A 24,293-nucleotide genomic window follows, 5' to 3' on the forward strand; every position below is an offset into this window, starting at 1 on the left:
GAAGACCATAAGACATAGGAGCGGAAGTAAGGCCATTCGGCTCATCGAGTCCACTCCGCCATTCAATCATGGCTGATGGGCATTTCAACTCCACTTACCCGCATTCTCTCCGCAGCCCTTAATTCCTTGTGACATCAAGAAGTTATCAATTTCTGCCTTGAAGACATTTAGCGTCCCAGCCTCCACTGCATTCTGTGGCAATGAATTCCACAGGATCACCACTCTCTGGCCCACTGTCAGAGGGACAGCGTATGCATGTTTATTAGAGGAACCATCAAAACATTGCAGGACTTGATCATCGTCCGAGATTTGAAAATCAAAAGCATTAGCAAGATGGACGGGAAGTGATGAAACAGTGGCTCCTGTGTCAAACATAAATTCAATATCGTGGCCATTACAGTTAAGAATTAGCATAGGTCCATCCTCTGGACTAGCGGTAAGTATGGGAAAATTCAAAGCAGGAAGCTGCCATATATCCGGGAGTCAGTTTTGAAAAAGGTTTTGTGCAGTAAAAGGGGCAACCTGCTGAGGTCACTGGGGAGGGAGACCAGGAGATTGTCTGTTGTTTTTACTGCGGTGATGAACCAGGGACTGCTATGGAAAGGGCAGTTCTTGGACCAATGTCCTGGTTCATTGCAATTGAAACAAAGGTGTAGTTGTTGGGGGACTCTAGGGGGTGGGGGAGGCAGTGAAGAGAAACGAGAGGATGTATAGGGGCATCATGAACTATTGGGGAAGGATACATAGGAGGACCGCAAGGTCCATTGGGATGTTATGAATACGCAGTACCATTTCTACTGTCCTACCATACTGGACGATAGTATGAGGGTTTCATTTGCTAGCTTGACTGACCTTGCAGACGGAAAGGTCTACTTTGAATCCTGGGTTTAGGTTTAGCATATGCATAACTTCCCCAACATTGACTGGAAATGCTTTAATTCTAGTACGTCGTATGGATCAGTTTTTGTCCAGTGTGTGCAGGAGTGCTTCCTGACACAGTATGCTGAAGGGCTGACAAGAAGGGAGGTCACTCTGGATCTGGTGCTTGGTAACGAACCAGGCCAGATGTTTGATTTAGTGGAAGGTGAACACTTTGGAGAGAGTGACCATAATTTAGTTAGGTTTCATTTAGCAATGTAAAGGGATAGGAACATGTCACAAGTCAAGAGTTATTGATGGGTCAAGGGCAATTATAATACAATTAGGCAAGATTTAGGATGCATAGAATAGGGTAGCAAAATGCAGGGGATGGGGACAATTGAAATGTGGAGCTGGTTTAAGGAACAGATATTGTGTGTCCTTGATAGGTATGTCCCTGTCAGGCAGGAAGTGATAAGGTAAGGGAACCGTGGTTTACAACAGAAATTGCATCTCTTGTTTAGATTACTACTTAGATTACTTACAGTGTGGAAACAGGCCCTTCAGCCCAACAAGTCCACACCGACCCGCCGAAGTGCAACCCACCCATACCCCTACATTTACCCCTTACCTAACACTACAGGCAATTTAGCATGGCCAATTCACCTGACCTGCACATCTTTGGACTGTGGGAGGAAACCGGAGCACCCGGAGGGTGCTCACGCAGACACGGGGAGAACGTGCAAACTCCACACAGTCAGTCGCCTGAGGCGGGAATTGAACCCGGGTATCTGGCGCTGTGAGGCAGCAGTGCTAACCACTGTGCCACCGTGCTGCCCATGTTACAAAGAAGAAGGAGGTTTATGTGTTGATGAGACAAGATGGTTCAGATGAGGCAATGGAGAGTTTCAGGTCAGCTGGGAAGGATTTAAAGAGAGAGTTAAGAGCAAAGAGAGGACATGAGCAGTCTTTAATACATAAAGGAGAACCCTAAAGCTTTCTACAGGTATGTGTGGAATAAAAGGATGATTAGGGTAGGAATAGGGCCAATCAAAGACAGAAGTGGGAAGTTGAGTGTGGGCCATGTGGAGATTGGAGAGGTGTTAATGAATATCTCTCATCGGTCTTCACTCAGGAAAAGGAGAATATTGTAGAGGAGAAGAATGAGGTACGTGATATTAGACTCGAAAGGTTCGACGTTAGTTGCAAACAGGTGTTGTCAATTCTAGAAGGAGTGAAAGTAGACAAGTGCCCTCGGCCGGATGGGATTTATCCAAGGATTCTCTGGGAAGCGAGGGAGGAGACTGCAGACCCTTTGGCTTTGATATTCGAGTCGTTATTGTCTACAGGTTTAGTACCAGAGTGGAGGATTGCAAATGTGGTGCCCTTGTTCAAGAAGGGCAACAGAGATGACCCAGGTAATTATCGACAAGTGAGCCTTACGTCTGTTGAAGGAAAGCTTTTGGAAAGGAATATTAGAGATAGGATTTATAATCATCTAGCAAGCAACAGTTTGATTTCAGATAGTCAACATGGTTTCATCAAGGGCAGATCGTGTCTCACAAACCTCATTGGGTTTTTTGAGAAGGTGACCAAGCATGAAGATGAGGGGAGGGCAGTTGACGTGGTGTACATGGACCTCAGTAAAGCCTTTGATAAGGTTCCACGTGGCAGGCTGTTGGAGAAATTGCAGAGACATGGGTTGTTGTGGTTCTGTTTGCCGAGCTGGGAATTTGTGTTGTAAACGTTTTGCCCTCTCTCTAGGTGACATCCTCAGTGCTTGGGAGCCTCCTGTGAAGTGCTTCTGTGATGTTTCCTCCAGCATTTATAGTGATGGATGTCACCTAGACAGGGGACGAAATGTCTGGAACACAAATTCCCAGCTCGGCGAACAGAACCACAACAATGAGCACCCGAGCTACAAATCATCTCCCGAAATTTGAAGAGGCAAGGGATTGAGGGTGATTTAGCAGTTTGGATTAGAAACTGGCTTTCTGAAAGAAGGCAGCGAGTGGTGGTTTATGGAAAATATTCAGCCTGGTGTCCGGTTACTAGTGGTGTGCCACAAGGATCTGTTTTGGGACTACAGCGGTTTGTCATTTTTATCAATGACTTAGATGCAGGCATAGGTGGATGGATTAGCAGAATTGGACTGAGAAGTGGCAAATGGAGTTCAATGCAGCTAAATGTGAGGTGATTCACTTTGGGAAGAATAACAGGAAGGCAGTGATCTTGGAGTCCATGTACATAGATCCCTGAAAGTTGCCACCCAGGTAGATAGTGCTGTGAAGAAGGCATACGGTTTGTTAGATTAGATTAGATTACTTACAGTGTGGAAACAGGCCCTTCGGCCCAACAAGTCCACACCGACCCGCCGAAGCGTAACCCACCCATACCCCTACATTTACCCCTTACCTAACACTACGGGCAATTTAGCATGGCCAATTCACCTGACCTGCACATCTTTGGACTGTGGGAGGAAACCGGAGCACCCGGAGGAAACCCACGCAGACACGGGGAGAACGTGCAAACTCCACACAGTCAGTCGCCTGAGGCGGGAATTGAACCCGGGTCTCTGGCGCTGCGAGGCAGCAGTGCTAACCACTGTACCACCGTGCCGCCCACTAGGTTTCATTAGGTTTCATTCGTAGAGGGATTGACTTCTGGAACCGCAATATCATGCTGCAACTATACAAAACATGGGTGCAGCCACATTTGGAATATTATGTATAGTTCTGTCCTCCATATTTCAGGAAGGACGTGGGAAGCATTGGAAAAGGTGCAGAGGAGATTTACCAGGTTGTTGCCTGGTCTGGAGGGAGGGTCTTATGAGGAAAGGCTGAGAGACTTGGGTCTGTTCTCATTGGAAAGAAGAAGGCTAAGGGGGGATTTGATAGAGACATATAAGATGATCAGAGGATTAGATAGGGTAGACAGTGAAAGACTCTTTCCTAGGATGGTGACGTCAGCTTGTATTAGGGGGCATAACTACAAATTGAGGGGTGATGGATTTAAGACAGGTGTCAGAGGCAAGTTCTTTATGCAGAGAGTGGTAAGGGCGTGGAATGCCCTACCTGCTAAGGTAGTCAACTCAGCCACATTAGGGAGATTTAAACAATCCTTCGATAAGCGCTTGGTTGATTTTGGGGTAGTGTCAGGGAATGAGCTGTGAATAGTTCACAGGTCGGCGCAACATCGAGGGCCGAAGGGCCTGTTCTGCGCTGTGCTGTTCTATGTTCTAAACTTAGTGCAGGAGGCTGAAAGAAATGAACAGCTTTAAAACAAAACCCTCTTGGAGCTCAAAGCTTTCAATGAGAGTCTGAGCCCGGTGGTAAGTTCAGGTAACCTTTATTGCAACCCAACTTTGTTACAGCTTCAGATCCCCCCAGCAAAAAGGCAGAGAAAAAGCAGTTGCTTTTTGAACAGCTCAAGGTCAAAGTGCACACACCACACCTCCCCTTGTCCAACCCCCCCTTCACTGTCTTTACTATTGCCCAACACCAAGTTGTCCCTTTGTAATTGGATCCTTGGTACAGCCGTAACCCAGAGGAAGTATTGCCTCACTCAGCAATTTCAACCCATACCCTGTCTCCAAGTAAGTTTCTCCCCGCTCATTTGCCAGGAAGGGGCAGTGTAGTGTCAACCAGACTGCTGTGGGTCTGGAGTCACGTGTAGGCCAGACCGGGTAAAGGGTGCAGCTGGAACGACTGAGTGAATCCTCTCCCACAATGGCGGTTCCCTTCCCTAACAAGGGAGAGGGTGAATCAGATGGGGGCTTTCTCCCCTGCACCACCCACTCCCTCTGCCATCTGTCATGGCAGGATTCAAACCTGGGAGTCCCCGGAACCGGGTTGATAGTCCAATCGATAATGGCACTCGGCCGTCACTCCTTCAATCCCCCTGCGATGGCACGTGAACTCGCTGGTGCATCTGCAGGTTGCAGGAGTAGGTGAAGCCCTTCCCGCACTGAGAGCAGGTGAACGGCCGCTCGCCCGTGTGGATCCGCTGGTGCCTCAGCAGGGTGGAAGATGTGCTGAAGGCCTTCCCGCACTTGGGGCAACTGAAGGGCCTCTACCCCGTGTGGACCCGCTGGTGGGTCAGGAGGTGGGAGGAATACCTGAAGCCCTTCCCGCACTGAGAGCAGGTGAACGGTCTCCCCCGCTGTGTGGAACGGCTGGTGCCTCAGCAGGGTGGAGGAATTGCTGAAGGCCTTCCCGCACTCGGGGCAGCTAAACGGCCTCTCCCCGGTGTGGACCCGCTGGTGGGTCTGGAGGTTGAAGGAGCAGGTGAAGCCCTTCCCGCACTGAGAGCAGCTGAAGGGTCTCTCCCCCGTGTGGATATGCTGGTGGGTCAGCAGGTTGGAGGAGCAGGTGATGCCCTTCCCACACTGACAGCAGGTGAACGGCCTCTCCCCGGGTGGATATGCTGGTGACTCCGCAGGGTGCAGGCCTAGGTAAAGGCCTTCACGCACTCTAGGCAGCTGAAGGGCCTCTCCCCCGTGTGTACACGCTGGTGGGCCAGCAGGTGGGAGGATGTGCTGAAGGCCTTCCCGCAGTCTGGGCAGCTGAAGGGCCTCTCCGTGTGGTCCTGCTGGTGGGCCAGCAGGTGGGAGGAATGTCTGAAGGCCTTCCCGCACTCGGTGCAGAGGAATGGCCTCTCCCCGGTGTGACTGCGCCGATGAGTCTCCAGGGCAGACAGGACACGAAAGCTTTTCCCACAGTCGCCACACTTCCACGGTTCCTCCACAGGACGGGATTCCTCAGGTTTCTCCATGGCCACAGCTTCAGCTGCACACAAACAAGTGTAGAGCCCCTCCCTGCCGTGAAATCCCCTTTCCAGGCCGTATAACTGTTTCAGGCTCCACGCACAGTGCGCTGCAACAGTGGGGTCTCTCATCCAATCCCACTGATGCTGAAAACGTCCTCAAACAGGAACCAAAAAGCGTTGATCCCTCTCTCAGAAATCACAGTCAGAAATCACAGTCAAAAATCGTTGCGGTCCCAATGGATTGAGTGACTGTCAGACATTGACATCAACGTAAGGACTGCCGACGCTAGACAGTCAGTCAAAAATTGTGGTGCTGGAAAAGCACAGCAGGTCAGGCAGCATCCAAGGAGCAGGAGAGTCAATGTTTCGGACATAAGCCCTTCATCCACTGATTTTGAAACTTCAGTCTTCAGATTTTCAAATACTCTGCAAAAAGAGTTTACAAAAGTCATCACTATCAGAGCAGGGTAAAAATTCAGAACAAGCAATTCTACTTTCTGTGGAATATTCTTTTGTTGTTCCACAAAATTGAAAGCACCATCCCACTCTCTCTCCCCCTCTGTTCTCACTCTGCTCTAACTAATTCCCCTGAAGGTGCTGATTCAGGATCTTACATGGGCAGAAAAAGCAAAAACATCAAGACTGACATCTCTCTGAATTTTGGATAACTCCACCTGAAAGTTAATATCTTTCACAACACTGGGATACTGCTGAGAGTGAGCAGGTCTGATTTTGGGAAGCAAAACAAAACTGTGTCAATTCAGGGTAAACCTGCAATGCAGCTTCTTGAGGAAGGACCAGACGTAAAATGGTTAATGACCCCAAGAAGGTGGGAGCAAAATGAGACATCAAGGCATTAACACCAACACACTTCAGTCAAACTCTTCTGCTCCCAGTCAGGGCAAAACATACTCTGAAAGTCCAGCCTTCACAACCACACTTCTGCTTTCACTGAAGACAATTAGAGACACACAGCCCAGATATCCTAAATTAATCTAGTCATATTTGCCATCACTTGGCCACTATATGGGCCGTGAGCTGGCAGCTGGGATTAAATTGGGTTGGCTATCTTGTCAGCATGGACGAGTTGGACCGAAGGGTCTGTTTCTTTGCTGTACATCTCTATGACTCCAGTCGCATTTACCATCACTTGGCCCTGACCGAAGTGAACCCTTCATATTCGCATTTACCATCACTTGGCCTCGACCCATCTGAACCCTTCATATTCAGATGCCCGTCCAGGAGCCTTTTAACTTGTCATCGTACCAGCACCCAACACTTCCTCTGGCAGCTCACGCCATCGCTCAAGCAACACCACATTGAAAGGGTCTGGTCTGGTGCACCAGATGACATCAGGATAACCTCAGATCGTTCCAGATCGCATCGATACTCAGTCAGTGGCTTTCCCGATCAGGATGTTGTACGTGATCAAACAGGTCCGTGGGTAGGCGACCCTCCACCTCTTAGTTCAAGTATCTCTACGAGAACTCCCTTGCTGGAGGGTCCCTTGGAGACACTTCAACTGGACTTCATTGAGTTGGAGAAATGAGTTGAGTTGCTATAAATATGTTTTGCTTATTGTTGATGTCTTTTCGAAGGGGATTGGAGCCTCCCCTCCTCCTAATGCTACTGCTGAGACTGTGGTGAAGATTTTGTTTAAGGAAATAATTCCCTGCTTCATTATACCTGTGTGCATTAGCTCGGACAATGGACCACACTTTGTAGGTAATATTAACGGAGAACTCTGTTCCCAGCTTTGTATTTGTCAGCAACTGCATGGTGCTTATCCTCAGGCGGCCGGCCTTGTTGAATGTTTTAACCAGACTCAAGACTAAACTTGCCAAATTAATGGCAGAGTCTGCCCTCTCCTGGTTATGCTAATCCCTGTGGCCTTATTCCAGATGCGATCCATGTCAGCGGGCATCCGTACCCCTTGGAACGATTCGGCTCCCTTCTCAGTCCACTTCCACCACATGACCGAAGCAATGATTGGTTATGTTCTTGCTCTAACTAGTGTTATGCGTGCCTTTCACTCCCAGGAGCGTGCGGCCTACAGCGATGTTCCCTCCCTTTCAGCCTCGTCACGGGTAGAGCCTGGTTCGTTGGTGTTCGTCAAGAACTGCACTGGCAAAGGCCTCCAACCTCGTTGGGATGGTCTCCTCCAGGTTTTACTTCCCACCCTTCTGGCGGTCACAGTCGCTGGGCGCTCAGCTTGGGTCCAACTGCACCATTGTAAATTGATTGGCCGCACCAATCAAAAATGGACTCTTACATCAGAAAGACCAGATGGTCCATCTGGACAGTAGAAATCAGTGGGAGTTACCATGTCGTTACCATGTTTTTTTGATTTTACCTGCAGACGCAAGCCTAGTGAGGATAAAAATGATCAACCCTGCCATTATGGTAAATATTTTAAGGACACTCAGGAACACCATCCCTTTTTGTAGGACGGGCCAACTCGAGAAAAGGGAAGCCTGATAAGGGAAACTCCTCAATCCACAAACTACTTATTTATACAGGCGCACAGAACGCTCTTCACCCCAGACGCAGTAGTGTGTTACTCCTCTCTATCGGGAGATGACTTACTTGCCCCGTCCCCAGTCCCTGATTCCATTCTATTCGTCAGACTTCCTACTGCCGACGCTACCAAGAGAAATATCACTTTCCAATACGTTCGGTCTGTGTATACAAACAGCTGGTGTACCACTGGCTGGGGTACAGTGGGCCTAATGCGGCACATGGACCTGGAACGGAACCCTTCCCTTGTGAATTTATTGGCCTTTTCTCTTTTCAGAATCTGATACTGTCACCAAGACCATGTACAATCGAGCTAAGGGAGAGCTCAATGGGAATAGCATTCTGAGGACCATTGCCTCCCATACAGTGTGAGTGCTTGAGTTACTTGGCCTATTTTTTACAGCGCTCAAGCAACTCCTCTTGCAAAACGTTGACCCTTTACTCCTGTAGACCTGATCAGACCCCCTGCTGTAACATTTCAGTAACCTATTTCGACAAACTCTCCCTAATATGCACCAAACCAGACTATTATTTCTTCAGCTAAGGTAAAGCTACCAATTTCCTTGTCCTGGATGGCAAAGATGTCCCTCATAAGGTCACTATCAGAGCCCTTGTTCCCACAACAGTACCTTGTCCTGGCCAGTGGACAAGTCGATGGAAATTCCATCTGAGGAGGATGTAGTGGTCGGTCTCAGCCAACCTTGCTCCAACTGAAAGGATCCCAAGGGACTGGGTGACAATACAGGACACCCGATAGGCTGGGGACTCGAGTACCCCGAGGTTGGAAGGATCGGCAGGGGTGACAAGTCAACAGAACCGCAATTCTCTCGTTGGCGGCCTGACCATTCGAGGAAATAAGACTAAAGAGGCTCTGAAACAGAGTAAACTGGGATTATCAGACCTATGTCTTTACTCTATACAGTATCAGTAAGCCTTAGACGATATACTCGCCCGGGAGGGTGAGGTCTGCACCATTGTCCAAGATAAATGTACTATGGGCATTCCCAATCTCACTGGCAATATTACTAAGATACAAGAAGAGATCCAGGTATTCCTTGACAGATGACTGAAGGGAAACTGCAGATCGGGTTCATGGTACAATTGGCTAATCAATTTAGCTATGTATGGTAGAACACTTTTCCTCTGTTTGTCGGTATTGCTATTGTTAGCTGTTTAATTGCTAGGCTTATGAGGTCCCTTAGAGATATAGATTTGCCCCAGAAGATGCTCCTTTTGTGATCTGATGGCTCACCCACACGTGTCGATGGCGATGATAAATATGACCAGATGAGCTGCGAGGATGGTGGTGTTACTCTACAGGATGTTGATGGCAGGACCACCTTGAAGGGCATTCGTTTGGACTAGCCTTCTCTTTCAGTGATCTCGGTGCCATCAAAGGTAGGAATGAGGGTATGGGCATCTGGGTGATAAAGTCTATAGCCTTAAAACTTGTCTTTAAACATTCAGACTAAAATGTAATGCTGAATTATTGAATGCATTTACTGCACTAGAAAATAAACAGGCAGGTAGGCTCAGAAAGAGGAGAGAACTTAAAGATAGGGACACCTGGGCTCACCAAGTGATAACAGGATGCTGTAAGGCAATTAAGAACGTTTGCCTCAGCATCGGTGAATCTGTGTGAACAGGACACCAAGTGATAACATTCACAGCCGTTCCCTTGTGAGACCATTTTAGTGCTGAGGCTGTTGAATCCCGTAGAAAATTAACTCTTAGTGCTTATCTGCTATGGATTGAAATGAATTGCATTTTGGGACTTTATGATGATATTGAGTAGCCATTACTGGTTATTAAATACAAACTCTGTAAAAGGAAATATTGATAAAGCTTTACCTTACTGCAGCCGAGGCTCCAGCGGAGGAAACAGGCCGCGCCCCCGGTCCTGGTCCCGCCCCCTCTTCCACCATGGCGACACGTAAACCCCGCCCTTCCGAACGACGCTCGTAAACCCCGCCCTTTGGAGTGCTGCACGCAAATCCCGCTCCTTCGAGACAAAGCCCCACCTCTTGGCCCCAAACATCTTTCCCACTCGCGCACCAAACCCCGCTCTTTCTCCGCGGTCCCCGCGCGAGTCAGAACCACGCCCCCTGCCCCCACGCGCAACCGCCCACAAAGCCGCGCGCCTCCAGGCGAGCCGCGCCGCACCGCCCAGTGAGCCTCGCCCCGCCTATTAGCGCGCGACCCTCTCACGAGACCCGCCTCGCCCATGAGCACCGCTCTCCTGCTAAAACCCGCCCCCAGGATAAACCCCGCCTCTCCTGGTAAACCCCGCCCAGCCAGGTGTATTTGGAAGCACTGGCTTCTGCAGCGCTGCTTCTTCTGCGGGTAGCTGTGCTGCAGGATCATAAGACACAGAATTAATAGCAAAACATCACAGTGTCATGCAACCGATGCAATATTTGGAACAAACCTGAACCACTGCTGAGTCCTTCATCTTTTAGAATGGGTTGCAGGTTTCAGTTCATCAATATGTAAATTCCAGAACTTTCGATCAGATTCCCTACAGTGTGGAAACAGGCCCTTTGGCCCATTAAGTCCACACATACCCACCGAAGCGCAAATCGCCCAGCCCTATTGCCCGTCACCTAATACTACGGGGCAATTTAGCTTGGCCAATTCACCCTAACCCGCATGTCTTTGGACTGTGGGAGGATACCCGTGCAGACGCAGGGGGGGAGATGGGAATTGAACCCGGGGCTCTGGCGCTGTGAGGCACCAGTGCTAACTACAAAAAAAAGGGATAGGGATGTAAGGCAGGATTTCAGGGAGCTAGGGTGGGAGCTGAGGGCTAGAACAAACAGAATGGTTATCTCTGGTTTGTTGCCTCCTTTCCCAGGTATCTGACCCTTGTCTTTCGTGTCCTCCCCTACCCTTGCTGTTATCCCTTGACCCCAGTCTCCTTTTTGTTATTTCTTCTACTGCCTCCACCATCATTTTGGCTTTCTGTTTCTGATTCTCATCTTCCCTTTTCACATACACTTTCTGTGCCTCACGTAAAAGCTCTTCCATCTGTCTTTCACTCCATCCATCTAATTTCTGTAATTTCTTTTGTATGTCCGGCCATGATTTAGTTACAAATTAGACCTTTAAGAGTCCCTGTGCTATCTGATTATCGGGATCCATTCCCAAACACTTCCTTGTGGCCTCCTTGAGCCTTTTAAGAAATGCAGAAGTGGTTCCATCCTTCTCTTGTCGTACTTCAAAGGCCTTAACAAAGTTTTATGATCTTGGTGCCGCCTCTTTAATTCCTAATATTCCCATTTCTCATAGATCCCGCATTGACTCCCTATCTTCTCTGTCATTATTTTCCCAATGAGGGTCAACATTTGGGAATTTTTGTTCTGCTGGGGTCCGTTCTTCCCCAACTGGGTGCCTCTTTTCCCATTCCTATAAAGCCGCTCTCCTAATCATACCTCGTTCTTCCCCTGAAAATAACGCTCTTAAAATTGCCATCAGTTCTCCCCAGGTATATAAATTAGGCCCTAGGAATTGCTCTAATTGTTCGGCTAGTCCAACCGGATCCTATATTAAACTTTTCATTTCCTTTTTAAAGACCCTAACTTCACTGCTAGTTAAGGGAGCGTTTACATATCCGATTGTACCTTCCCCACTCGGAACCTCTTGTAAGGGACATAATTTTACATTTTCCAATATCTCTGCCCCTCCTTTACGTGTGGTGGCTCGAGTGACTCTGGGCCCCCCCCCCCCACCCCAGGTTTTGCATCTTTTAGTTCAGAGTCCATTCCCATTTCTGTGTCTGGACTCGGTTCTACTTCGGGAGCTGTACGCTCGTTCCGGGGAGTAGTATATGGGGGTGGCAAACATGTTCAGGGATCCTAATGTGGCTTCCCTTGTTCATTCTTTTTCTGTTCTTTCCCTGATTCCTCCCTATTCATGGGACATTATTTTTACTCCCGCGCTCCCTATCCAACAAGCCGCATAATCAGACTCTTTTTGACTGTACGCTTCTTTTTGATTGACATATATATTAAGACCTTGACGCAGCCAATCCTCATCGGACCCATATTTGGGCCTTAATACTTTCTCTAGTCCAGACAAAACAACAATAGTTTACCATTGTAGCCTTATCTTTCCCCCGCGTCCGGGAGTTGTGTTCCCAATTTCCCAACCTTCTCCCTAAAGGACTGTCGGGTGAAATATATTCCCCTTTAACGTTATTTATAGATCGATCGTTACCCAGCCAATTCCCTGTGCCTCCCATTGTTGCTAATTTAATTAATCTTAACGAGGTCCGGTGTCACCTTTTTCCACACCCCCTTCAGGGTCCTGACTAGACACCTTACTGGTGGGCGGCACGGTGGCATAGTGGTTAGCACTGCTGCCTCACAGCGCCTGAGACCCGGGTTCAATTCCCGCCTCAGGCGACTGACTGTGTGGAGTTTGCACGTTCTCCCCGTGTCTGCGTGGGTTTCCTCCGGGTGCTCCGGTTTCCTCCCACAGTCCAAAGATGTGCAGGGTCAGGTGAATTGGCCATACTAAATTGCCCGTAGTGTTAGGTAAGGGGTAGATGTAGGGGTATGGGTGGGTTTCGCTTCGGCGGGTCGGTGTGGACTTGTTGGGCCGAAGGGCCTGTTTCCACACTGTAATCTAATCTAATCTAATCGTCCAATTAATCTGACCAACTATATGCTTTTTGAGACTTCAACTGTTTTCCATAAATTACTTTGATGTAAGGATAAAAGAGATTAGTTAGAAACTGATAGTAAGGCAGTCATGACCTGTAAAAAGAACAGGAGTTAACATTTTATTTCATAATCTGTAAAATTCTTAATCTTAAAAGAAATCATGTTAAAATTTCCATAGTAGAAATCAGATTCAAAACAGTCCTGGATCTCAAGCTCCACGGAACAAAGCAGAAACATTCAATCACCAACAAACAAATGTGCATTCAAACCAAATCACACCGGGTTAAACTTTCTAGTTGCTGTACAGCTCTTTCTCTCTCTCTCACACACACACAGACACCATGTCTCACTGACACTTTGAGCTTCCCGCAACGACTCCTCTAGCTTTTGAATATTCATCTGGACGTCTGGCCATAAGTTAGTTATGAAATGCACCCTCAGTAGCCCTTCAGCTACTAGCCCTTCTGACACGGGCTGTTTTCCATTGACATATGCTTAATTTTATATATCACCAATTCCCCATACTTTTATATGTCCCGACCACCAAGGCAATACTTAAAAGGTCTCTCTTCTTACCTTGGTCTATGCACAGAGTTATCTGGTCATTTCAGTGCACCCCATCCTGCAGCAATTCTTGCAGCAAATACCGCTGCCCCCGGTTGCCTGGATATATCCTTTAAGACCTTTCCCTACCCGGGTCTTGTGCACAAGAGTTGCCCGACCGAACCCGCCGGGTCTGCCTGCCTTGTTTCCAGGGTCTCCCAGTCTGGATCGTACTCGCCCAAACCGCGAACGGCAAGCAACGGAGTCGGAGATCAACGAAATGGGCGAGGTGCCCCTCCCCGTTCGTCCCAAGAGTGTCGAGCGGTCTGAGTTTTGGATCCCAGAATGAGGCCCCCAATTGTGAGAAACAGAACTCACTCACAAATCAATCAGCCTGAGACAAAGCCTTGGAAACAAGAACAATTTATTATAGTCTTGCAAGTACCGGATGCTTCTGCAATCAAGCAGAAATGTGCCCAAAGCAGAGCATGTTAGCTTTCTTATTCAGTTTACAAGTTGCGGAATCACGCCTCCCTTTTCCCATCCTATCATAAGCCGATTACCTCACTTGTTAGTTATTTTCTTATTTGGTCATCCTGCTGTCCTTGTCTGCATTCTTTGTTCCTTGTTTGTTACAGCTTGTTCTTTTATCCAGTTTCTCTTATCATACTATAAGCTTTATTGTGAAATGCCCCTGCTGCTTCTTTTTGTGGTCAACTACAACACTTTAAAGTTATTTCCTAGCTTAAAACTATTTTCTTTAAAAGACCCTCCATATTCATTATAGTCTTAACCTTATGTATGCTACATGCTACAAGAATTCCGCTTCCCTTCCCCCCACTACACCACCTCAGCCATCTGCAAAAACATTTCTAATCTCCCACAGAAAGAGGGATAGGGATGTAAGGCAGGATTTCAGGGAGCTAGAGTGGAAGCGGAGGGCTAGAACAGAGTGGTTATCTCTGGTTTGTTACCCGTGCCACGTGATAGCAAGACAAGGAATAGGGAGAGATATCAGCTGAACACGTGGTTGCAAGGATGGTGCAGGAGGGAGGGTTTCAGGTTTTTGGATAATTGGGGCTCATTCTGGGGAAGGTGGGACTTGTACAAACAGGACAGTCTTCTCTTGAACCAGAGGGGTACTAATATACTGAGTGGGAAATTTACTGGTGCTATTCGAGTGGGTTTAAACTAGCTCAGCAGGGGGATAGAAACCAGGGGTGTAGGTGCAGTGCACAGGAGAATGTGAGGAGGAAGGACAGGGACAGGATTTCAGGGTCACAGGAATGTGATGGCAGACAGCGAAATGGTTTGAAGTGCGTCTATTTCAACGCCAGAGCATCCGCAATAAAGTAGGTGAGCTTGCAGCACGGATAAGTACCTGGGACTTGGATGTTGTGGCCATTTCGGAGACATGGATAGAGCAGGGTGCGGAATGGATGTTGCAGTTCCAGGGTTTTGATCTTTCATTAAGAACAGCCAAGGCGGTAAAAGAGGGTGAGGCGTGGCCTTGTTAGTCAAGGATAGTATAACGGTGGCTGACAGAACTTTTGATGAGGACTCGTCTACTGAGGTAATGTGGGCTGAGGTTAGAAACAGGAGAGGAGAGGTCACACTGCTTGGAGTTTTTTTTAATAGGCCTCTGCAGAGTTCCAGGGAGGTGGAAGAGGGAATTAGCAAAATTATTCTGGGTAGGAGTGAAAGGAACAGGGTGGGCATTATGGGGGACTTGAACTTCCCCAACATTGACTGGAAATGCTTTCACTCTAGTACGTCGTATGGATCAGTTTTTGTCCAGTGTGTGCAGGAGGGCTTTCTGACACAGTATGTCGAAGGGCCGACGGGGGGAGGTCACACTGGATCTGATGCTTGGTAATGAACCAGGCCAGGTGTTTGATTTAGTGGAAGGTGAACACTTGAGAGAATGACCATAATTCAGTTAGGTTTCATTTAGCAATGTAAAGGGATAGGAACATGCCACAGGTCAAGAGTTATTGATGGGGCAAGGGCAATTATAATGCAATTAGGCAAGACTTAGGATGCATAGATTAGGGTAGCAAAATGCAGGGGATGGGGACAATTGAAATGTGGAGCTGGTTTAAGGAACAGATATTGTGTGTCTTTGATAGGTATATCTCTGTCAGGCAGGGAGGAAGTGATAAGGTAAGGGAACCGTGGTTTACAACAGAAATTGCATCTCTTGTTACAAAGAAGGAGGAGGCTTATGTGTTGATGAGGCAAGATGGTTCAGATGAGGCGATGGAGAGTTACAGATCAGCTAGGAAGGATTTAAAGAGAGAGTTAAGAGCAAAGAGAGGACATGAGCAGTCTTTAACACACAAAGGAGAACCCTAAAGCTTTCTATAGGTATGTGAGGAATAAAAGGATGATTACGGTAGGAATAGGGCCAATCAAAGACAGAAGTGGGAAGTTGAGTGTGGGCCCTGTGGAGATTGGAGAGGTGTTAATGAATATCTCTCATCGGTCTTCACTCAGGAAAAGGAGAATATTGTAGAGGAGAAGAATGAGGTCCGTGATATTAGACTCGAAGGGATCGAGGTTAGTTGCAAACAGGTGTTATCAATTCTAGAAGGAGTGAAAGTAGACAGTTTCTACTTGGATGGGATTTATCCAAGGATTCTCCAGGAAGCGAGGGAGGAGATTGCAGACCCTTTGGCTTTGATATTTGAGTCGTCATTGTCTACAGGCTTAGTACCAGAGTGGAGGATTGCAAATGTTGTGTCCTTGTTCAAGAAGGGCAGCAGAAATGACCCAGGTAATTATAGACCAGTGAGCCTTACGTCTGTTGAAGGAAAGCTTTTGGAAAGGAATATTAGAGAGAGGATTTATAATCATCTAGCAAGCAACAATTTGTTTTCAGATAGTCAACATGGTTTCATCAAGAGCAGATCGTGTCTCACAAACCTCTGAGATTTTGAGAAGGTGACCAAGCATGTAGATGAGGGTAGGGCAGTTGACGTGGTGTACATGGACCTCAGTAAAGCCTTTGATAAAGTTCCACATGGTAGGCTGTTGGAGTAAATGCAGATGCATGGGATTGAGGGTGATTTAGCAGTTTGGATTACAAACTGGCTTTCTGAAAGAAGGCAGCGAGTGGTGGTTTATGGAAAATATTCAGCCTGGAGTCTGGTTACTAGTGGTGTTTTGAGACGACTGCGGTTTGTCGTTTTTTTAAATAGCTTAGACACAGGCATAGGTGGATGGATTAGTAAATTTGCAGACGACACTAAACTCGGTGGAGTACTGGACAGTTTGGAAGAATGTTATAGGTTGCAGGATGAGCAGAGGATTAGATAGGGGAGACAGTGAAAGACCTTTTCTTAGGATGGTGACGTCAGCTTCCCAAAGTGAATCACCTCACATTTAGCTGCATTGAACTCCATTTGCCAACTCTCAGCCCAATTCTGCAGTTTATCCAAGTCCCCCTGCAACCTGTACAAATTGAGGGGTGATAGATTTAAGACAGATGTCAGAGGCAAGTTCTTTATGCAGAGAATGGTAAGGGCGTGGAATGCCTTACCTGCTAAAGTTGTCAACTCCGCCACATTAGGGAGATTTAAACATTCCTTAGATAAGCGCATGGTTGATTTTGGGATAGTGTAGGGGAACGAGCTGAGAATGGTTCACAGGTCGGCGCAACATCGAGGGCCGAAGGGCCTGTTCTGCGCTGGATTGTTCTATGTTCTAAACGTAGTGCCGGAGGTGGAAAGAAATGAGCAGCTTTAAAACAAAAACCTCTTGGAGCTCAAAGCTTTCAATGAAAGTCTGAGCCCGGTGTTAAGTTCAGGTAACCTTTATTGCAACCCAATTTTGTTACAGCTTCAGATCCCCCCAACAAAAAGGCAGAGAAAAAGTAGTTGCTTTTTGAACAGCTCAAGGTCAAAGTACACACACCACACCTCCCCTCCTCCCCCCGCCATCACACTTCCCCTCCTCACCACACTGTCTTTACTATTGGCCAGCACTAAGTTGTCCATTTGTAATCGGATCCTTGGTAAAGCCGTAACCCGGAGGAAGTATTGCCTCACTCAGCAATTTCAACCCATACCCTGTCTCCAAGTAAGTTTCTCCCCGCTCATTTGCCAGGAAGGGGCAGTGTAGAGTCAACCAGACTGCTGTGGGTCTGTAGTCACGTGTAGGCCAGACCGGGTAAAGGGTGCAGCTGGAACGACTGAGTGAATCCTCTCCCACAATGGCGGTTCCCTTCCCTAACAAGGGAGAGGGTGAATCAGATGGGGGCTTTCTCCCCTGCACCACCCACTCCCTCTGCCATCTGTCATGGCAGGATTCAAACCTGGGAGTCCCCGGAACCGGGTTGATAGTCCAATCGATAATGGCACTCGGACGTCACTCCTTCAATCCCCCTGTGATGGCACGTGAACTCGCTGGTGCCTCCGCAGGTGGGAGGAGTAGGTGAAGTCCTTCCCACACTGAGAGCAGTTGAATGGCCTCTCCCCTGTATGGACCCGCTGGTGGGTCAGCAGGGTGGAGGCCTGGGTAAAGGCCTTCCCACACTCGGGGCAGCTGAAAGGCCTCTCCCCCGTGTGGATCCTCTGGTGCCTCATCAGGGAGAAGACGTGGGTAAAGGCCTTCCCGCACTCTGGGCAGCTGAAGGGCCTCGCACCCGTGTGGACACGCTGGTGGGTCTGGAGTTTGGAGGAGCGAGTGAAGCCCTTCCCACACTCTGGGCAGCTGAAGGGCCTCTCCCCCGTGTGGATCCGCTGGTGGGTCAGCAGGTTGGAGGAGCAGGTGAAGCCCTTCCCACATTGAGAGCAGGTGAACGGCCTCTCCCCCATGTGGACCCGCTGGTGGGTCTGGAGCTTGGAGGAGCAGGTGAAGCCCTTCCCACACTCGGGGCAGATGAAGTGCCTCTCCCCCGTGTGGATCCGCTGGTGGGTCAGCAGGTTGGAGGAGTAGGTGAAGCCCTTCCCGCACTGAGAGCAGGTGAACGGCCTCTCCCCTGTGTGGACATGCTGGTGGGTCAGCAGGTTGGAGGAAGTGCTGAAGGCCTTCCCGCACTTGGGGCAGCTGAAGGGTCTCTCCCCCGTGTGGACCCGTTGGTGGCTCCGCAGGTTGGAGGAGCAGGTGAAGCCCTTCCCGCACTGAGAGCAGGTGAACGGCCTCTCCCCCGTGTGTACACGCTGGTGGGTCAGCAGGTTGGAGGAATAACTGAAGCCCTTCCCGCACGCTGGGCAGCTGAAGGGCCTCTCCCCCGTGTGGTCCTGCTGGTGGGCCAACAGGTGGGAGAAATGTCTGAAGGCCTTCCCGCAGTCGGTGCAAGGGAATGGCCTCTCCCCGGTGTGACTGCGCCAATGAGTCTCCAGGGCAGACGGGAAACGGAAGCTTTTCCCACAGTCACCACACTTCCACGGTTCCTCCACAGGGCGGGATTCCTCAGGTTTCTCCATGGCCACAGCTTCAGCTGCACACAAACACGTGTAGAGCCCCTCCCTGCCGTGAAATCCCCTTTCCAGGCCGTAGAACTGTTTCAGGCTCCACGCACAGTGCGCTGCAACAGTGGAGTCTCTCGTCCAGTCCCACTGATGCTGAAAACGTCCTCAAACAGGAACCAAAAAGCGTTGATCCCTCTCTCAGAAATCACAGTCAGAAATCGTTGCGGTCCCGATGGATTGAGTGACTGTCAGACATTGACATCAAAGTAAGGACTGCAGACGCTGGACAGTCAGTCAAAAATTGTGGTGCTGGAAAAGCACAGCAGGTCAGGCAGCATCCGAGGAGCAGGAGAGTCAATGTTTCGGGCATAAGCCCTTCATCCATTGATTTTGAAACTTCAGTCTTCAGATTTTCAAATAATCTGCAAAAAGAGTTTACAAAAGTCATCACGATCAGTGCAGGGTAGAAATTCAGAACAAACAATTCTACTTTCTGTGGAATATTCTTTTTTGTTCCACAAAATTAAAAGCACTATCCCACTCCGCTCTACCCAATTCCCCTGAAGGTGCTGATTCAGGATCTTACAGGGGCAGAAAAAGCAAAAACATTAAGACTGACATCTCTCTGAATTTTGGATAACTCCACCTGAAAGTTAATATCTTTCACAACACTGGGATACTGCTGAGTGAGCAGGTCTGATTTTGGGAAGCAAAAAAAAAATGTCAATTCAGGGTGAACCTGCAATGCAGCTTCTTGAGGAAGGACCAGACACAAAATGGTTAATGACCCCAGGAAGGTGGGAGCAAAATGAGACATCAAGGCATTAACACCAATACACTTCAGTCAAACTCTTCTGCTTCCCAGTCAGGGCAAAACATGCTCTGAAAGTCCAGCCTTCACAACCACACTTCTGCTTTCACTGAAGACAATTAGAGTCTCACAGCGCAGAAACAGACCCTTTAGCCCAACCTGCCCAGATATCCTACATTAATCTAGTTACGTTTGCCATCACTTGGCCCCTATATGGGCCGGGTGCTGGCAGCTGGGACTAAATTGGGTTGGCTATCTTGTCAGCAGGGACGAGTTGGACCGAAGGGTCTGTTTCTGTGTTGTACATCTCTATGCCTCCAGTTGCATTTACCATCACTTGGCCTCGACCCATCTGAACCCTTCATATTCAGATGCCCGTCCAGGAGCCTTTTAACTTGTCATCGTACCAGCACCCAACACTTCCTCTGGCAGCTCATGCCATCGCTCAAGCAACACCACATTGAAAGGGTCTGGTCTGGTGCAACAGATGACATCAGGATAACCTCAGATCGTTCCAGATCGCATCGATACTCAGTCAGTGGCTTTCCCGATCAGGATGTTGTACGTGATCAAACAGGTCCGTGGGTAGGCGATCCTCCACCTCTTAGTTCAAGTATCTCTACGAGAACTCCCTTGCTGGAGGGTCCCTTGGAGACACTTCAACTGGACTTCATTGAGTTGGAGAAATGAGTTGAGTTGCTATAAATATGTTTTGCTTATTGTTGATGTCTTTTCGAAGTGGATTGAAACCTACCCTCCTCCTAACGCTACTACTGAGACTGTGGTGAAGATTTTGTTTAAGGAAATAATTCCCTGCTTCAGTGTACCTGCATACATTAGCTCAGACAATGGACTACACTTTGTAGTAATATTAATGGAGAACTCTGTTCCCAGCTTTGTATTTGTCAGCAACTGCATGGTGCATATCATTCTCAGGCAGCCGGCCTTGTTGAATGTTTTAACCAGACTCAAGACTAAACTTGCCAAATTAATGGCCGAGTCTGGCCTCTCCTGGTTATGCTAATCCCTGTGGCCTTATTCCAGATGCGATCCATGTCTGCGAGCAAGACACGACTGTCTCCAGCTGAGAGTCTCTCTGGTCACTGCCTCCGTACCCCTTGGAACGATTCGGCTCCCTTCTCAGTCCACTTCCACCACATGACCAAAGCAATGATTGGTTATATTCTTGCTCTAACTAATGTTATGCGTGCCTTTCACTCCCAGGAGCGTGCGGCCTACAGCGATGTTCCCTCCCTTTCAGCCTCGTCATGGGTAGAGCCTGGTTCTTTGCTGCTCATCAAGAACTGGACTGGCAAAGATCTCCAACCTCGTTGTTCTAATGTTAATATGTTGTTCTAATGTTAATCTTAGTTCAAATATCTGTAATAAGAGGAGGGACATATAGGGAACCCAAATGGATACAGTCCACTCCTTTTGTTGGGATTCCAGGATACTCTCCTCCTCTTCCCCACTTTTGATTGGTGCGGTCAATCAATTTACAATGGTGCAGTTGGACCCAAGCTGAGCGCCCAGTGACTTTGATCACCGTAGGGGTGGAAAGTAAAACCTGGAGGGGACCCCTTCCCTTGTGCATTTATAGGCCTTTTCTCTTTTCAGAATCTGATACTGTCACCAAGACCATGTACAATAGAGCTAAGGGATACTGTCACCAAGACCATGTACAATAGAGCTAAGGGATACTGTCACCAAGACCATGTACAATAGAGCTAAGCCCAATGGGAACAGCATTCTGAGGACCATTGTCTCCCATAGAGTGCGAGTGCTCGAGTTAGTTGGCCCATTTTTTTTTTTTAAACAGAGCTCAAGTTACACCTTTTGCAAAACATCAACCCTGTAGACCTGGCCAGACCCCCTGCTGTAACATTTCAGTAACCGATTTTGACAAACTCTCCCTAATATACACCAAACCAGACTATTATTTCTTCAGCTAAGGTAAAGCTACCAATTTCCTTGTCCTGGATGGCAAAGATGTCCCTCATAAAGTCACCATCGGAGCCCTTGTTCCCACAACAGTACCTTGTCCTGGCCAGTGGACAAGTCGATGGAACCTCCATCTGAGGAAGATACAGCGGTCGGTCTCAGCCAACCTTGCTCCAACTGGAAGGATCCCAAGGGACTGGGTGACAATACAGGACACCCGATAGACTGGGCAATCCAGAGTACCCTGAGGTTGGAAAGATTGGCAGGGGTGAAAGTCAAAAGAACCGCATTTCCCTCTTTTGCGGCCTGACCATTCGAGGAAATAAGAGTAAAGAGGCTCTGGAACAGAGTAAACTGGGATTATCAGACCTGTGTCTTGACTCTGTGCAGAATCGGTATGCCTTAGACTATATACTCCCCCAGGAGGGTGAGGTCTGCACCATTGTCCAAGATAAATGCACTATGGGCATTCCCAATCTTACTAGCAATATTAACTAAGATACAAGAAGAGATCCAGAATGACTGAAGGGACAAGTTGGGGAAACTGCAGATCGGGCTCATGGTACAATTGGCTTATCAATTTAGCTATGTATGGTAGAACACTTTTCCTCTGTTTGTCGGTATTGGTATTGTTAGGTATTTAATTGCTAGGTTTATGAGGTCCCATAGTGATATAGATTTGCCCCAGAAGATGCTCCTTTTGTGATCTGATGGCTCATCCACACTTGTCGATGGCAATGATAAATATGACCAGATGAGCTGCGAAGATGGTGGTGTCGCTCTACAGGATGTTGATGGCTGGTCCACCTTCAAAGGCATTCGTTTGGACTAGCCTTCTCTTTCAGTGATCACGGTGCAATCAAAGGGAGGAATGAGGGTGTGGGCATCTGGGTGATGAAGTCTATTGCCTTAAAACTTGTCTTTAAACATTCAGACTAAAATGTAATGCTGAATTATTGAATACATTTACTGCACTAGAAAATAAACCGGCAGGAAGGCTCAGAAAGAGGAGAGAACTTAAAGATAGGGACACCTGGGCTCACCAAGTGATAACAGGATGCTGTGAGGAAATTAAGAATGTTTACCTCAGCATCAGTGAATCTGTGTGAACAGGACACCAAGTGATAACATTGACGGCCGTTCCCTTGTAAAATGAATGATAGTCTTTGAATCTGACCCTGAAACAAGACTCGGTACTATCCATAGCTTTGTAATTAATGGTTGGATTTTGTCCATTATAATGGATTCTTACTACCCCTTGCAAGCGGGGCATTCACAAAATATATCTTTGCTGTCTTGAGAGTTCAAAAGGACACGAGAGAGAGAGAGAGACCATTTTATTGCTGAGGCTGTTGAATCCCATAGAGAATTAACTCTTAGTGCTTATCTGCTATGGATTGAATTGAATTGCATTTTGCGACTTTATGATGAGAGATTTATATTCCAGGCTTCCAAAGAGTATGATTTCCAGGACAAACCAAGAGAGAGGCTTTACAGGTCTGCGTTCTCAAAGGATTCCCTGGGCCACCTCAAATCTCCACTTTAACATGGGAGGTAGGACAAAATGGCTTCTGCTTGGCTAACTTGGTGGGACTGAGTCAGGCATATACTCACGACTCAGAACAAACAAGAAACCACAGAAATCCAGTGAAAAAAACTGCAAATGCAGAAGTAACAAATGTGAACCTATCCATCAATCGCAGAAGTAACATTTTAATCCTACCCACCAGACAGGACAAATACGATTCCAAGAACAGGTTGTCGACAAGGAATTATGATAGATCATATTCCCTACAGTTTGGAAACAGGCCCTTCGGCCCAACCAGTCCACACTGACCCTCCAAAGAGTAACCCACCCAGAACCATTTTCCCTCTGACTCATGTACCTAACACCATGGGCAATTTAGCATGGCCAATACACCTGACCTGCACATCTTTGGACTTTGGGAGGAAACCGGATCACCCGGAGGAAACCCATGCAGACACGGGGAGAATGTGCAAACTCCACACAGACAGTCACCCAAGGCTGGAATCGAACCTGGGAGCCTGGTGTTGAGAGACAGTAGTGCTAACCACTGAGCCACTGTGCCGCTCTAGGCTAAGTCAAAAATGCATGAGGACCTTGCGGGATCTGATTGCGCATGATCACATAGTAACAACCAATGTCTGACTCTAAAGAATGTACGTAAGTTCTATCCAAACTCTGTAAAAGTTGGCGGATTCTTTTGGCACTCTAGGAGTACTCATCGGTGGCCCAGTGATTAGCACTGCTGCCCCACAGCACCAGGGTCCCAGGTCCGATTCCAGCCTCGGGGGGCTGTCTGTGTGGGGTTTGCACATTCTCCCCATGTTAGTGTGGATTTCCTCCCACAATCCAAAGATGTGCAGGTTTGGTGTATTGGACATGCTAAACTGCCCATAATGTTAGGTGCATTAGTCAGAGGGAGATGGGTCTGGGTGGGCTACTCTTCAGAGGGTCGGTGTAGACTGGTTGGGCCGAAGGGCCTGTTTCCACATTTTTGGGAATCTAATCTAATCTAATCCTTCTGGGCTGATCAAAGTCTACCGACCCGGCCATATCAAAGAATAAACTATTGCTTGTGTGATTGACAAAGTCACTTCCAGGTGTGTTTATTGACCAATCCCAGAAATCCGAAGATCCAGACAGCAGTCCAGATCAGAACAACCAGATAGGAAATGGTTAATGTCCCCAGGGTGTGGGGAGCAAAATAAGACACCAAGGCGTTAACACCAATATCAGGGAAAAACTGAACTATA

The 24,293-nt window shown here is 48.0% G+C and overlaps 1 protein-coding gene across 8 annotated transcripts in view; it reads right to left on the minus strand.

Moving 5' to 3' along the window:
* Positions 1-17,147: 17,147 nt before the first annotated feature.
* Positions 17,148-24,293, minus strand: part of LOC148144635 (uncharacterized) — a 333,213-nt gene continuing 326,067 nt past the window's right edge. For 6 of the 8 annotated variants that reach the window (XM_087975022.1, XM_087975017.1, XM_087975020.1 and 3 more), the window contains exon 2: positions 17,148-19,185. In XM_087975022.1, coding sequence (XP_087831148.1) covers positions 17,726-18,778 — 1,053 coding nt within the window. In that variant the 5' untranslated portion in view covers positions 18,779-19,185 and the 3' untranslated portion in view covers positions 17,148-17,725. Of the gene's footprint in view, positions 19,186-19,409; positions 19,484-24,293 lie in introns of those variants that run through there. The other 2 variants (XM_087975021.1, XM_087975024.1) reach the window with 2 other exon arrangements.

The sequence above is a fragment of the Chiloscyllium plagiosum genome, unplaced genomic scaffold (genome assembly GCF_037043375.1).
Source record: "Chiloscyllium plagiosum isolate Xiang-an unplaced genomic scaffold, Cpla_swu_hap1 HiC_scaffold_27, whole genome shotgun sequence".
Lineage (NCBI taxonomy): Eukaryota > Metazoa > Chordata > Chondrichthyes > Orectolobiformes > Hemiscylliidae > Chiloscyllium > Chiloscyllium plagiosum.